The 13,890-nt window shown below is 37.5% G+C and overlaps 1 protein-coding gene across 2 annotated transcripts in view; it reads left to right on the top strand.

Moving 5' to 3' along the window:
• Positions 1 to 12,369, top strand: part of LOC112501986 (putative ion channel POLLUX-like 2) — a 30,821-nt gene extending 18,452 nt beyond the window's left edge. Inside the window, exons 11-24 of one of the 2 annotated variants that reach the window (XM_025105782.1) lie at positions 66 to 150; positions 254 to 401; positions 5,641 to 5,717; positions 7,699 to 7,779; positions 8,045 to 8,239; positions 8,328 to 8,441; positions 9,440 to 9,532; positions 9,630 to 9,756; positions 9,820 to 9,896; positions 10,522 to 10,569; positions 10,653 to 10,722; positions 10,819 to 10,892; positions 11,371 to 11,481; positions 11,917 to 12,369. In XM_025105782.1, coding sequence (XP_024961550.1) covers positions 66 to 150; positions 254 to 401; positions 5,641 to 5,717; positions 7,699 to 7,779; positions 8,045 to 8,239; positions 8,328 to 8,441; positions 9,440 to 9,532; positions 9,630 to 9,756; positions 9,820 to 9,896; positions 10,522 to 10,569; positions 10,653 to 10,722; positions 10,819 to 10,892; positions 11,371 to 11,481; positions 11,917 to 12,018 — 1,402 coding nt within the window. In that variant the 3' untranslated portion in view covers positions 12,019 to 12,369. The remainder of the gene's footprint in view (positions 1 to 65; positions 151 to 253; positions 402 to 5,640; positions 5,718 to 7,698; positions 7,780 to 8,044; positions 8,240 to 8,327; positions 8,442 to 9,439; positions 9,533 to 9,629; positions 9,757 to 9,819; positions 9,897 to 10,521; positions 10,570 to 10,652; positions 10,723 to 10,818; positions 10,893 to 11,370; positions 11,482 to 11,916) is intronic. The other variant, XM_025105783.1, reaches the window with a different exon arrangement.
• The last annotated feature ends 1,521 nt before the right edge of the window (positions 12,370 to 13,890 follow it).

The following is a 13,890-nucleotide window of genomic DNA, read 5'->3' as shown; positions in this document are numbered from 1 at the left end:
AAAAAACGTGTATTCACAACATGAAGTTTTCTAATCGTTTACTATTTTTTTTTTTGAGTTCTTAGGTATGGAATTGATACAGATGCGTTTCTATCTGTCCTTGCCCTCCAGCCCCTTTCAGACATGGAATCTGTTCCAGCAATTGTTGAGGTTAAATGTATTCCTTTCTCTCTTGTTCTATAAAATGCATTGGTCAAGGTACTAGTATTGTTGTGCACGATTATAACCAGAAAATTCTCTTAATTGCTTCCAGGTTTCAAGTCCCAATACATGTGAGCTCCTAAAGTCAATCTCAGGGTTGAAGGTGGAGCCTGTGGAAAATGTTACATCCAAATTATTTGTTCAATGCTCTCGACAGAAGGGGCTCGTAAAGATCTATAGACATTTGCTTAATTACCGAAGTAAGCTCCAACTGCTTGTTGAAATGATTGCCGAATTTTTTAAAATACTACTAAGCTAATTGATTTGACTAATATTATAGTCATTGTTTTATAACGTAACCTAAACGAAAGTGATGTACTAGGTTCAAATGCTATTATGCTTCCTGGATAAGTACTGTGATTCAAAGTTTGATACATATATTTTGAAGCAATGTAATGCTGTAATTGTATACAACTAGTTGCCTTGGCTTATATAGGAAATGATGGATGCATATCTGATGTATTGATGGTTAAACTATACAACTTGATACCACCTTATTCATCCTTTTGTTGTCTTTTCAAGTTGGTTTTTTTCCTGCGCCATACTTTGTGGTTCTGTATTGCAAAATGCTTTATAATACAGTCACAATTTCCCTAATTGTTTATGTGTTGTAGTGAACGAAGAATTTTTATTTCTTCATGTTGTACTATGATGTTGATAAGTTTCTATAGTTTGTCATACACCCATCTAGTGGCCCAAGTCCATTCCTAAGAATATTCTAGAATAGTTAAGAAAGGGTAATTAGGGGTACTTCTGAGAATAATTTCTAGTATAAATAAGGTGGCTGTAGGGAGTATGGGGCATGTAGAAAATTTAGTAGGTTTTTGTTATGAATCAGAAAACAGAGAGGTAAACAGGGGAAAAATTCTTTTGAAGAAGGTACTGAATGACTGAATTACAAAAGGGAAAATCATAATATGTATAACTAGCAGTTCGAGAAGCTAGGGTCCCCCAAAATGAGTCACCAATTTCTGCTTTCCAAACACCTCTAACTTCCCACTATTTATATTTCTCCCAACGACTTATTAAAAATAATTCCCCAAACTACCCTCAAGCCCAAAACTTCCCAACTATTCTTTGTTTCCATTGTCCTTCTGTCCTGCTTTTGTTTTCTTTCTTCTAGCATATGTATACTGAGTCGGTGGATTCATAACATTACCCCGCCCCCAAACAGCCACCTTGTCTGCAAGGTGTAGATGAGGGAAAGATGCTCCATTGTCGGCATATCCTCCCATGTGGACTCAAATTGCGGTAGATGTTTCCACTTCAGAAGCACTTCTGTTTGAATTCCATCGTTTGTCATGACAGTGTGCACGCCCAGCAGGGATTCGGTCTCTACTTCCAACTCCAGATCAACATTGAGGTTTGGGGGTATAGTGGGGAAAACCGGGTGTGCACCAATGGCTTGTTTGAGCTGAGATACATGGAAAACCGGGTGTATGGGGGCTACGGTCAGTACCTTAAGCTTATAAGCTACGGAGCCGATACATTCTTGAACTTCGAATGGGCCATAAAACCGAGTTGCTAACTTCTGGAAGGGTCACCTAGCCATCAATAGTTGTCGATAGACCAAGTCACCAACCTGAAAATTGACTGCCCGTCGAGACTTATCAGCTGTGATTTTCATATGTTGTTCTAAAGAGGAAACACCAGAGCTATCCACCTGAAAGTGAAGAAGGCATGGAGGATCTCTGCCATACAAGGCTTTAAAAGGTGTGCACTTAGAAGATGTATGGTATGACGTGTTACACTAGAATTCGGCCCATGGTAACCATTTGGCCCAGTAACGGGCATTACCGTGGATGAAACAATGCAAGTAAGTTTCAACCGACTTGTTGACAATATCAGGTTGGCCATTTGTTTGGGGGTGGTATGCCGTACTGCATATCTGAGTCGTTCCTTGGAGAGTGAACAATTTCTGCCAGAATTTACTCATAAACACTTTGTCACGGTCAGAAATAATGGTGGAGGGAAACCCGTGGAGATGAATTATTTCCTTCACAAAGATGGCAACTATGGGAGGGGCAATATAGGGGGTGATGTTAGCCCAATAAAGTGCGCATATTTAGTTAAGCGGTCTACCACTAGTAGTATTGTATCGATCCCATTAGAGTGTGCCAGTCCCTCAATAAAATCCATAATTAGGTCATCCCATACCTGAGAAGGAATCGACAAAGGCTGTAGAACGCCCAAATGGGTAGTGGCAGCCTTTTGCTGCTGGCAGATTTCGCACTTCTGGACGTAATCCCGGATGGCTCGGCGCATACCCACCCAGAACCATTCAGAAGCAAGCCGTTGGTAAGTTCTGAACTCACCCGAGGGCCCTCCCGAATCCACGGAATCCACCTTGACTAACCAGAGCATTGTTGTGATCAAAAGTTTGAGAAGACTGAAGATTCTCATTCCGAAGAACACGGGCAAATGTTTTCTGAAGAGAAGGAATAACAGATTCATTCAAGAACTGAGATCTGATAGAGTCAAATTCTGGTCGCAAACCAGCCTAGAAACTGATAACAGCCACTTGTTCCCTCATGGTTTTGACATCAGCATTTAATGGAAGAAGAGAGTTAAGCTCCTCATATACTTTCTTGAACTCCGTGGCATAAGTAGTGAGTGATCTGTCTTGTTGTTCTCCACAATGAAAGGACTTACAAACAGTAAAGATTTGAGAGATGTTACTTTGTCCAAAATATAAAAATCAAGATAATCCATAAGATCCTTCACTCGTTCAAAGTGACTAACCAAAGACGAAACAGAAGGCTCAATAGTATTGATAATCTGCAAGTACAAATGAGCATCGCTTTGTAACCATGAATCAGAACCCTCACCTTTAGGGGATCAGATATGAGATGAGAAACCATTCCCATGCTTCGGAGATAGATACGAATAGTTTTGCTCCACTCAAAGAAGCTGGAGCCATTAAGCGTGTTGTCGGTGAGTAACATTTACGGGAAGCATCTCGGGTATACGTGGACCACTGTTGCTACCATATGGTTTGTCTTCTTTAGTCATTTTCCAATAAATCACGAACTAGAAACCGTCGGACTAGGACAAAGGATAGCAAGCCAGAAAAAAAAGAACGGCGCACCCACATGGTGCCAAAAGACCACATAAAGTGAACCACTCACAGGAGGCCAAAAGCCAACGAACAGAGATGAAAACAATCAGAAAATCAGAAAATTTATTATCCAAGAAAAGAAAATGTACCAAGAAATTTCGATGAGAAGAGATGAAAACAATCAAAAAATTAGAGAACTTCCGATCCGCGGAACCGGTGCTTGTTACAAAACGGTGCTCTTGTACCATGTAATCAGAGATGATATTATTGCTTAACTTGTGTATTACAACGAAAGGGTACAAGGATATATATATAGACAAGAAACCTAGGAAAGAGAATATTTTGTCCAATCAAAAATGATTTTATCATTTCTGTATCCAAAATTCAGTATAGGTGGATACATATCCTATACATCTGTTTCACTTCCACTCATTTACCGATGCAATTTCAACCCTAAGAGCCCATGGGCTAATTGGGCCTAAACAAATAAATACAGTATTTATATTCTAACAGAGAAGACACCTCAAATTAGGGAGAGAAAATCAAGCTGCGAGGGAGGGTTCTTTAAGTCAAAAGGTTTCTTTAAGTCAGGAGGTGGCGTTGATTAGTCAGAAAAATAGGGAAGAAAAGGCAAATCTGGAAGCGGGGAGTCTATCAAAGTCCATAGTGGATATTTTGGGAGTTGGCAGAATAATATTGAAGCACGTAGTGGAATTATTTGGATCTTTTAAAGGCCCACCGGTTGGAGCGGATTTAGAGATGCTTTTACAAAGGGACGATCCTCTCTTCTTATTGTTATTAAAAATAGTCGTTGTCCAAATGCTGTGGGAGTGATGGCTTTAGTAAACTCATTAAGCCATTTCGAAGCAGCTTTCAACAGTGAATTTTCCAAATTTTCAGGAAAATGAGTCTGGTCTCAAATGTTGAAATTCTACCATTTTTGATCGAATTACTTACGGGAAAGGCGATACAATGGGATCCAATCATCTTTGCTTTATACATATCTGCACACGTGTTGCCAAGCGTTTTCCAAGAAACATTGTTCGTAATGTTGATGGAGATATAGTTACAGGTTTGAAACAAGTTGATATAAGGACTAAATTGTTAGAGGATCTGTATACGTTCCTCCTTTGTCATCGTCATTGTCTCCAACAATCTCCTTTGATAGGATGCACGGAAACAGTGGCTGTGATCTCCAATGTGGGGGGCAATGGAGCTTAATGGGGAGGATTTGACATCAGTGGCAGTTGATTGGGGAGATGCAAATTTGCTGCACCTATTCCTCTTTTTTTTCTACCCACCTCGAGGACAAGGTGGTTTTTTGGGGGCGGGTAATGTCATACACCCATCTAGTGGCCCAAGCTCATTCCTAAGAATGTTCTAGAATAGTTAAGAAGGGTAATTTGCGGTACTTCTGAGAATAATTTCTATATAAATAGGGAGGCTGTAGGGAGTATGAGGCATGCAGAAAATTTAGTAGGTTTTATTTGGGAGAGTTCTAGCTTCTCGAATGCTAGTTTGTCTTTGTTTTTGTTGTTAATTGAAGCATTAAACAGTGTCCATATCATTTGATTTCCATTTCCATTGTTCAATCGATTGGGTTCATAACATTGTTGTATTGGACCTTTTAGTATTCGAGACAATGCAGCTAGTCTCACTCAAAAATTTTGCTCACATCTTTTCAACTTGAGGTGAATACCTGAGCTGAGCATTTTTATACCTGAAGCTGGCACCACTTATTGAGTCTCCATGCAAAGGAATACCGAATAGTTTTAGAGGTTTGCCCACATAGATTCTAGGTATTTTTGTCTTTAAAGAAATGACATTAGAAACTAAGATATGGATTGAAACTTGCACATCTGAAGGGTACGACGATCCATTCCCTTGAACTAGATCATGAATGGCAAGATATGGGGCTTTGGTCATGTTGGCTAGTGTTGTACTTTCTGGATCCTCGTAAGAACCATCTGTACATGCAGCAATGAGGGAGGGAGGGTTAATGAAGGCACATTTTCTTGGTTACCAAATTTTGTATTTATAATCAAACAGATCTATTGTTAGATATAGGTCCATCATAAAACATTCGAAGAGTTCATCTTATTGATGTTTATGAATCGATTTATCAATGGACTGTGCTATTACAATATTTATCCGTACTAGCCATCTCCATTGTCCATTTGCTTTATCAGCTTCTTTCTATTTTTTATGGTGGTTCTAATGCTTATCTTTGTATCCTTGTAAAAACTGAAATGGAAACTCTTTTCTTGCCCGACTTGAAGAACACAAAATGATAATCCTATATCCTTTATCATATATAGCATTTCTAATGTCTTATGCTTACAGCTATGATCCTAGCAAAATCGATGAACTTGTTTTTGCAGAAAACGTATTCAACCTTTGCAGTTTTCCACATCTAGCAGGATTGAAGTATGGGCATCTAAGAAATGGATTTCAAGAGGTTTGTTTTTCTCTTGTTTCAAAACTTATCAGAGTGAGGATGTAAGAAACTGCCCTTTGGTTAACACTACATGTTCCAGTATGTTGAGCACTCCTCCGTCCCATAATGGTTAGGGATATAGATTTAACATGCTTATTAACAAAATTTATAAATTTCCCCACCACCTGTCTTAAATGATTACTTTGGGTTATACAGATTTAACTTGAATGAGGTTAAAAAGCGATTATATATTTCTTCAGTGAGATCCTTACCTAGAGAGAGATTAGAAAAAACTTATTTTCTGCTCCTACCCAAGGTCCGATTCTGAGATACATACCATTCTATCCCACATCTATAATATACAAGCCTTGCTGAAACCACAAGAAAAAGTTAGGGCAGTCCCCTAGCAAGTATTTTGTTAATAGCCATATTTAAACTGATATCAGCAAAGCTAAACACCACGTGTTATCTTCACATCATACGATATGATATGTCCATGTGATGGGAGTTTGAGACTGCAACTCCTATGTCAAAAAATGTGAAGTTAGTTAACATTATAGACAATTCTATGTCAATCCTCTGAGTATCGAGGCAGAACCCACATCAAAAACTAGAAACGCATCCTCCAATACCTAATTCTCGCAATATGTCGAAGTGCTGAATTAGCTTATCCATAGGATGGAAGATTTACATGCATAGATGGAGCTATATGGTAGTTTCTGAAGTATTAAGTGACCCATTGAAATTTTGTATATAGTTGCATGGTAGGAATGCAAGACAGAAATTCTGTCCTGCTTACTGATTGGTTCCATCATTGTGAACGCAACTGCACCCTGTTCTACCCCCCCCCCCCAAAGCATCAATTGAACCTGGTGCAGTCTATGCATTAGTTTAACTTTGTAAACAGATCTATTACGATATAAATAATTTTTTCAATGTAACCGGTGAGATTGTCTGAACTTTTGCTTTAAAAACTATGCACTGCTTAGAGAGCAATTCCGCTAGAATTACTGCTACCTTCTGTAAAAAGTAATGCACATTGATTTAAAATCTTCGATTAGTGCTATTAACAAATTTGACAGCAGATTTGATCAAATGTTTGATCTCTCCTTTAATGCTCACATGAAGTGTGAATTAATGTATACTTTAAATTTTTTCCGTGGTTACTCAGTTTCATAATTGTTCTATAAATACGAGGCTACGCATCTCCTCAATTTCACAGGTGTACTTCATAGTTGTTTGAACTGTGACCTTTCTATGAACATTTAAAACAACCGAATTAGAACATCACTTAGTAATTACAAATTCAATTATTTGCAGGAAATAATACGTACGTCTTAATATGATTCCATCATTTTTTATTTATAAATAATAGTGACCCCCACTCTACCAAAATCCTTGCTCCCGACACTGTTTCCCTGACTCATGGTTTCCCGTGTTTATCCTTAAATGAGAGAGATCGTGGGTTTATCATCTCAAGATGGGGGGCTTTCTGTGGCTGAAGGTAACTGCGATGCTAGCTCCTTGATAGAGGAAGATGGCAGTGGTCTACCTCTTAAATATGGTCACTCTTAGTGGCATAAGCTAACAATGCTGCCTTGTCTTGTAAAATAGTTCACAAGTGTCTGTGCTTGTTTTTTGGCTTGTGCTTGTGGGGCTTGCTGTTTTAGCAAAATATCACACATTCTCTCTTTTTTTGTACCAACAGAGATACAATTTAAACTGTAAACTATAAAATACACAAGGTTTTACCTTCACTATTATTTTTATCGATCGTGGCACCACAACTATATTACTTTGATCATTTCATTCTATTTTGTAATATATTTCCCCTTTACATTGTGTCAGTTGGAGAGTAATAAGACAACTGTTTGTATATATTATTGACATGTTACTATTGTTCTAGCCATCATAGCGTGATATAACAGTGGTGATCCCTGCAATTTCTGTTTCATGTTGTATCTAGTTTCTGTTTCGTTTATATATGTCGACATCTTTTCAGGCTGTTGTTTGCGGCCTTTATAAGAAAGGGAAGATAAATTTTCATCCACTGGACGATGAAGTTCTAGATGAAGATGATAAAGTATGTATGGATGTGAAGCTAATGAATCTAGTTGTAAAATGTGGTTTTTCTTCAATTCGTGGTCTGGATCATTCTCTCATTGGTCCATCAATATCTTATGAGCCGTTGTTTTACGGTCTCCTAATATACACATTATAAAAAGATTAGCTGTTATCAAGCTGCACAAACTCAATATGGCAGCTAGTTTGAAAGTGAAATTTGAGTGCATGTTTATTTGAACATCTTTGCCTCAGATGGTTGACCAACTCTTATTCTGCATTTATAGGTATTATTCATTGCGCCTGTTCATGGGAATAAGAAAACACAGGTTGCATATTTTAATTCTATTAAAGAAGAAGAAGTTGACTCTTGTAATCTCCAAGTTGTAAAGGTGGTTGGTGAAGCTCCACATAATGGGCTTCAAATGGCAAAAGCACGGTTGGATAAAATTGTCAAACGTCCAGCAAAACCAGGTTCGAAGGTACATGTTTGTGAGAAAATACTTTCTCATTTGCATTAACCTTATTGGGTTAGAGGAAAAGGAAATTAAAGAACCTTGACCGATACAGGCGTCAGACTGGAGTGTGGGACCAAAAGAATGCATATTATTGCTTGGATGGCGCTCAGATGTTGTGGAAATGATTGAAGAATATGATAATTACCTAGGACCTGGAAGTGTTCTGGTATGTTTGAATGCCACTTGACAAGAATTAGTTTATTGTGTATTTGTTACAAAGGCATCGAATTCTGTGAATTATTGCATTTTTATCGACTATTATTTTTGTATATTCACTTGTTCCAGTAACTTTTTGGTTTAAGTGAAGTAACTCTTCATTCGAAGTGAGGGGGGGCGGAGTTGAATAAAAAAAAAAATAAGGTTCTTCGATGCATATATACTTTCTTTGGAACATAAGATAAGTACTCCTTAGGTTCAGCTTAGAATTACAAAAAGTGCCTCTTTATGAAAAGCGATGGAAAAGTTTCATACGAAGAATTCCCTCTCCGTGCCACCCAAAGCCAGGGTGCCACTACGGTCCCGTTTTCAGTTAGAAACATTCACCAAGTTCGGTTGACTGATTATAATGGAAATAGAGTATGGTCCTTGTAGACAGAAATAGAATCTATCCTCAAGTGGAAATTCTTTTGATGTAAAATAAACATTGATTTAAATATGCGAGTCATAATACATAGATTTGCACCCGTGACCTCCGTGGCATTATCACCTGGGGATAATGCTGATTGGTTAGTCGGAAAAAATCTTCTTGTGTGGTATTGTATTTTAGCTTTCTTAATGGCATACTTAACATTTCTCTAGTCTCTTAAGAAGATGGTATTTTTCTTGCTTTTTGTTATGATTATTGCTATTATTTTACTTATTTATTCATGAAGAGACTCGGCCCATCCCAAAATTTGTCCATTTTAGACATATAAGAATAAAAAAACAACATTCCAAAGTCAAGATTGGTATGGTCAAACAAATACTTGAGAAACATGAAATTAAATACATTCATGTGTGATGCATGCTACAATTAGAAATAGTAGGTTTGAGTTTCAAAATTGTGAAGTGGACATGAAGTATGAGAGAAAAACAGGATTAACAAATTATTATTTGTACATCAGATATAAAGTCAAACCTTTTCCTTGAGTTTCTTGTATTATAAGCATAAGTTTATTCATGTAGGAAATTCTGTCCGATGTGCCAATTGCTGAAAGAGAGAAAACATACAAATTTGCTGGTCAACGCAAGTTGAAAAACATTCAAGTCATCCACAAGGTACCATCTCAGAACTATATATGTTCTTCCTTTTTCACTAAAGTTCCAATAATTCTTTGTTTTCATCCTAAATCATATATGTACATTGCACAAATAGATTGGGAACCCGAGGAACTATGATACCTTAAAAGATACCATTGAACACACTCAAAAGTCTCATAAGAAAGGAGAAGAGGTTCCATTCTCCGTAGTAGTTATATCTGATAGAGAGTGGCTGCTTGAAGGTACGAATTACTTATTTTTTTGGCCAAAGACAGCATGGGACTAACCTTATTGGTTATTTACAGACCCATCAGGGGCTGATAAGCAGTCTGCTTATTCTCTCCTTCTTGCTGAAAGCATTTGTCTGAAGCTTGGTGTGAAGGTGGGTAGGTCAAGTCATTTATATCATATTCTTTCTTTTTTATTTGTTTCTTAGAATATTTTTACAAGTAGGTGGTCGCTACACCTTTTTCAAAAGAAGGGTCCTGTGGCCCACTAACGTTAAAGAGTGACCGGAGGAAGATGGGTTTTGATTCTTGTTTTCATTATGACGTTTTAACATGAGAAATGCAAACCGGTGCATAGGAATCATAGATAAAAATAAGTTTTATCATAAGCTACATCGATGTAATCTCTTTTTTTTCTACATATAAAGGAACATTTGCCTCAACACATAGTTCAATGAAAACATTTATAGTCAAATGTATCCTATACCCTCAAATCTCAATAAGACAAATAAGGGGATTTTCGTGTTCCAAAGTCAATGTCATCATTTTGTTGCAATGATCATCAGGGTAATCTTAACTTGAAAATGTGTCAGAAAAGCAAATGCTGGAATTGTTTACGGATATTCTGAAAAGGAACTTGTTGCATTTATTTATGTATGAATGGAGTAGAAGCCTAGGTAAAGATGCAAGTTACCATACATTGAAGATCTTTATGGTAATATGTTGGTAATTTTTATTTTGACTTTCCACTTAGAAAGTTCTTTTGACCTCTTAACTTAGGTTCAAAATCTGGTTGCAGAAATTGTAGACTCAAAACTGGGCAAACAGGTATTTTGTTTTACGTTTTACATATAAATCTTAATGTTGATTTCATTTTATTTATGTATTGAAACAACATATTCACCCGTTAGATTACAAGAATCAAGCCATCGTTAACTTATATAGCAGCTGAGGAAATAATGAGCCTCGTGACAGCTCAAGGTTATATATGAACTTCATGTTTCTTTTCATGTTTGTTTATGCAAATAAGTTCATCCTTTTTAGCTAATTGAATTATACCTCTGTTTTGAACATCAGTGGCCGAAAATAGTGAACTGAATGCAGTTTGGAAAGACATATTGGATGCAGATGGAGATGAAATTTATGTGAAGGTAACACCACTTGTGGAGCTTTAGCATGTCTTTGTCCCAGAAAAAAGAAGTCTAACCTTTGATTTTGGAGATTCAAGTGTACTATTTTCCCGTTTCAAATTCAACATAGATTTTCAATTTATTGTTATCTGTAAAAATTTTGCAAGCTGGGTCTTCAGGGAAACAGTGTCTCTACTCTTTGTAGGAGAGGTCTATGTGCATCCTGCCCTCCTAGACTCCACCTCCAGGTGGGATACGCTAGGCTTGTTTGGTTTGGATTTTTATCTGCAAAATGTTTATTTTCCTAGTAACTTGCATATAGTTGAATATAGTTATGAATTATGTCTACACAAGTTAAATAGTTCTTGTTGGTTTGAAGCTCAAAAAATTAACTTATTTTGACACGAATAGGAGTCAAAATATTGACTGTGCATCGAGACCAATGGAATAGAACCAAATCTGAAACCTTGTTAATTGGTTGATGCATTGTCTGGCACAGGACATTGGTCTCTACATGAAGGAGGATGAGCATTTATCATTTTCCGAGCTCTCAGAAAGAGCACGATTGAGGAGAGAAGTCGCCATTGGTTATATAAAAAACAAGAAGAAGGTTTGCACACTTTTTTTCTTGCTGATGTTTCATACTGAAATGAGCTCTTTTTTACCTCTTTATTCTCTCCCAAACTTTTGGAACCATTTTTGTAACAACCCATCTCACATGGATCGCAAAGTATAATTATGAGCTCGTTATAAGCTCAAAGTTATAGACTACCAATAACTTCCACCGTGGTTTGAAGTTGAATTAGAGGTTATTGAGCCAAATTGTTGTTTGGGGTGTTGCAATTTTTCTGGATGCAAATTCCTTTTCTCAAAATCTTTTTACAAGATGATGGTATTCACGAAAATAGTCTCTACTCATTTTGTTTTTGGGGGGGGGGGGGGGTTCTATCTCCATCCTACTTTCCCCATGTCGTACTTCATGTGGGTTTACTGGGTTTGTTTGGTTTGCTAAAAAAAGATCGTTCTTGATATGTGAATCGTATAGGTTATCAACCCAGTTCCCAAGTCAGAGCCTCTCTCCCTACAACTTACGGATTCTTTGATCGTTATATCAGAGCTTGAAGGCGAACAACCTGTCCTCTTGTAAATGGTGATTTGTTCTCCAACAAAATATGACGACTTCTTTGTGACCTTTTTCATTATTGCATGGTGTTATCGGTTTTACATGCATACATTAGCGACTCGCATACAAATTGATTGCGTCAGAAACAAGACCAAGGATCCAAGATTTTCTTGTCTTGAAGCATGATATAAAGTACAAGACTGTTAGAATTTTTATTAGTGTAAAAAGAAAACAAAAACTCAGAAAACAAGGAAGCATGTCATAATTGTATAATTTACATTTGTGAGAATGGATTTTTGGTAGCTACTTGTATCAAACATTCTCACGTTCACTTTTCAGTAGAGATCAAGTCTACATATATCTTACCCCTCCTAATACCCCACCTTCGAGTGTGATATACGGGTTCGTATGGTTTGGTTTGGTTGTCTCACGTCCTCCATAATTGATATTGACTCGATGTGTTCTTCAATTGAATGAGAATAATGAACTGATTAAGAGATGGATCGATGAACCTGTCAAATTGTTGATCATGTTAGCCAACAAAGATTACAAATATTCCTTATTGGGAATATAGTTAATGGAGGTAGCATAATTATGGCTGTAAGTATTTGTATAGCATGATTGAAGGGTTGATTGTTGGTGTTACATGAATAGAAATGATCAAGGGATTGAATCCTTATATGGTTACTTACATAGCATGATTGAAGGGTTGATTGTTGGTGTTACATGAATAGAAATGATCAAGGGATTGAATCCTTATATGGTATCAGAGCAAGGGAAAAAAAATACCCAAATTCTTTCTCTACATTGCTGCTTCTCTTTCTGTTCATACCACCATCAAAAGTTTATTTTTACATCATCATTTCCTTTCTTTTCTTCTTCACACGCTCTAGTGGCAGAAGACAAGAAAATTGTTCAATAGTTTCATCCCGTTAACAATGTTCTAAATTTATTTCCAACTGTTTTGATAACGAAAAAGGACAGTACGCCTCTTGGATAGAATTGATTGTTGTGCTTACGAAGTTTATGAGCATATTATCATCCCACCTACGACCCATATTGTTGATGCCCTTATAATGGATCTATAGGACAATCTCTAATGACCTCCCAATCACCATCTTGAAACCTAACTACTACCAAAGGACATGTGGGATCGACTCAAAAGCATTTTTGTTGACAACAAAATTCCTGTGCAAAAAAAGTTCTCGTGCATTTACTCTTGAAAACCGTTTCACATGATTCTTTTACAACTATCTAGATGTTTCCTTTTGTTCCAACAAACTCAAAACATTAGCCGATCAACTGTTAACGTCCATGCTCTCGTCTACAACCGTCGATTAGATCTTCATCTAATCAATGGTTTAAATGAGAATTACGATACAGTTGCCTCTTCTCTCTCTCTCTCTCTCTCTCTCTCTCTCAAATGGATCCTTTGTCGGGGTTCTACATGCTTGATCTCGCCTAGTTTTGAGAACATCACGACAAGCCGACCCGAGCATCTCCTACAACCCTTCTCTATCAACACGATGTCGACCAACATCGCATCCATGGTCCTACTACTTGCCATCACGTAATGATTCTCATTGGGGGTTTCATAACTCCACCAATTAGCAGCCTCACCATGGTTACTCAAGCTTACACCGAGGACGTGGTCGTGGAGGCTTTAACAGCGGCTCCTTATTAGGTGGTCATCAACCTACATGGCCTCTGTAGGCCTTTTGGAAGCCTACTTCTCAACTGCCGCAACTATGGGCACTACCTCCTCGTCTGTATCCGACATCTACTTGGGCTTGGCCACAACCATCCAATCAGTCCGGTATTCTTGAAAGTTGTTGGCAAAAGCATAGGCATGCTGATAGGGGGTGTAACTATTCGCAAGAGTAAGGTATCTTCTAA

This window comes from Cynara cardunculus, unplaced genomic scaffold, assembly GCF_001531365.2.
Source record: "Cynara cardunculus var. scolymus isolate 2C unplaced genomic scaffold, CcrdV1 Un_Scaffold_799, whole genome shotgun sequence".
In the NCBI taxonomy this organism is placed as follows: Eukaryota; Viridiplantae; Streptophyta; class Magnoliopsida; order Asterales; family Asteraceae; genus Cynara; species Cynara cardunculus.
The sequence above is the reverse complement of the archived record's forward strand: the minus strand, read 5'-3'. Positions and strand labels throughout refer to the sequence as shown.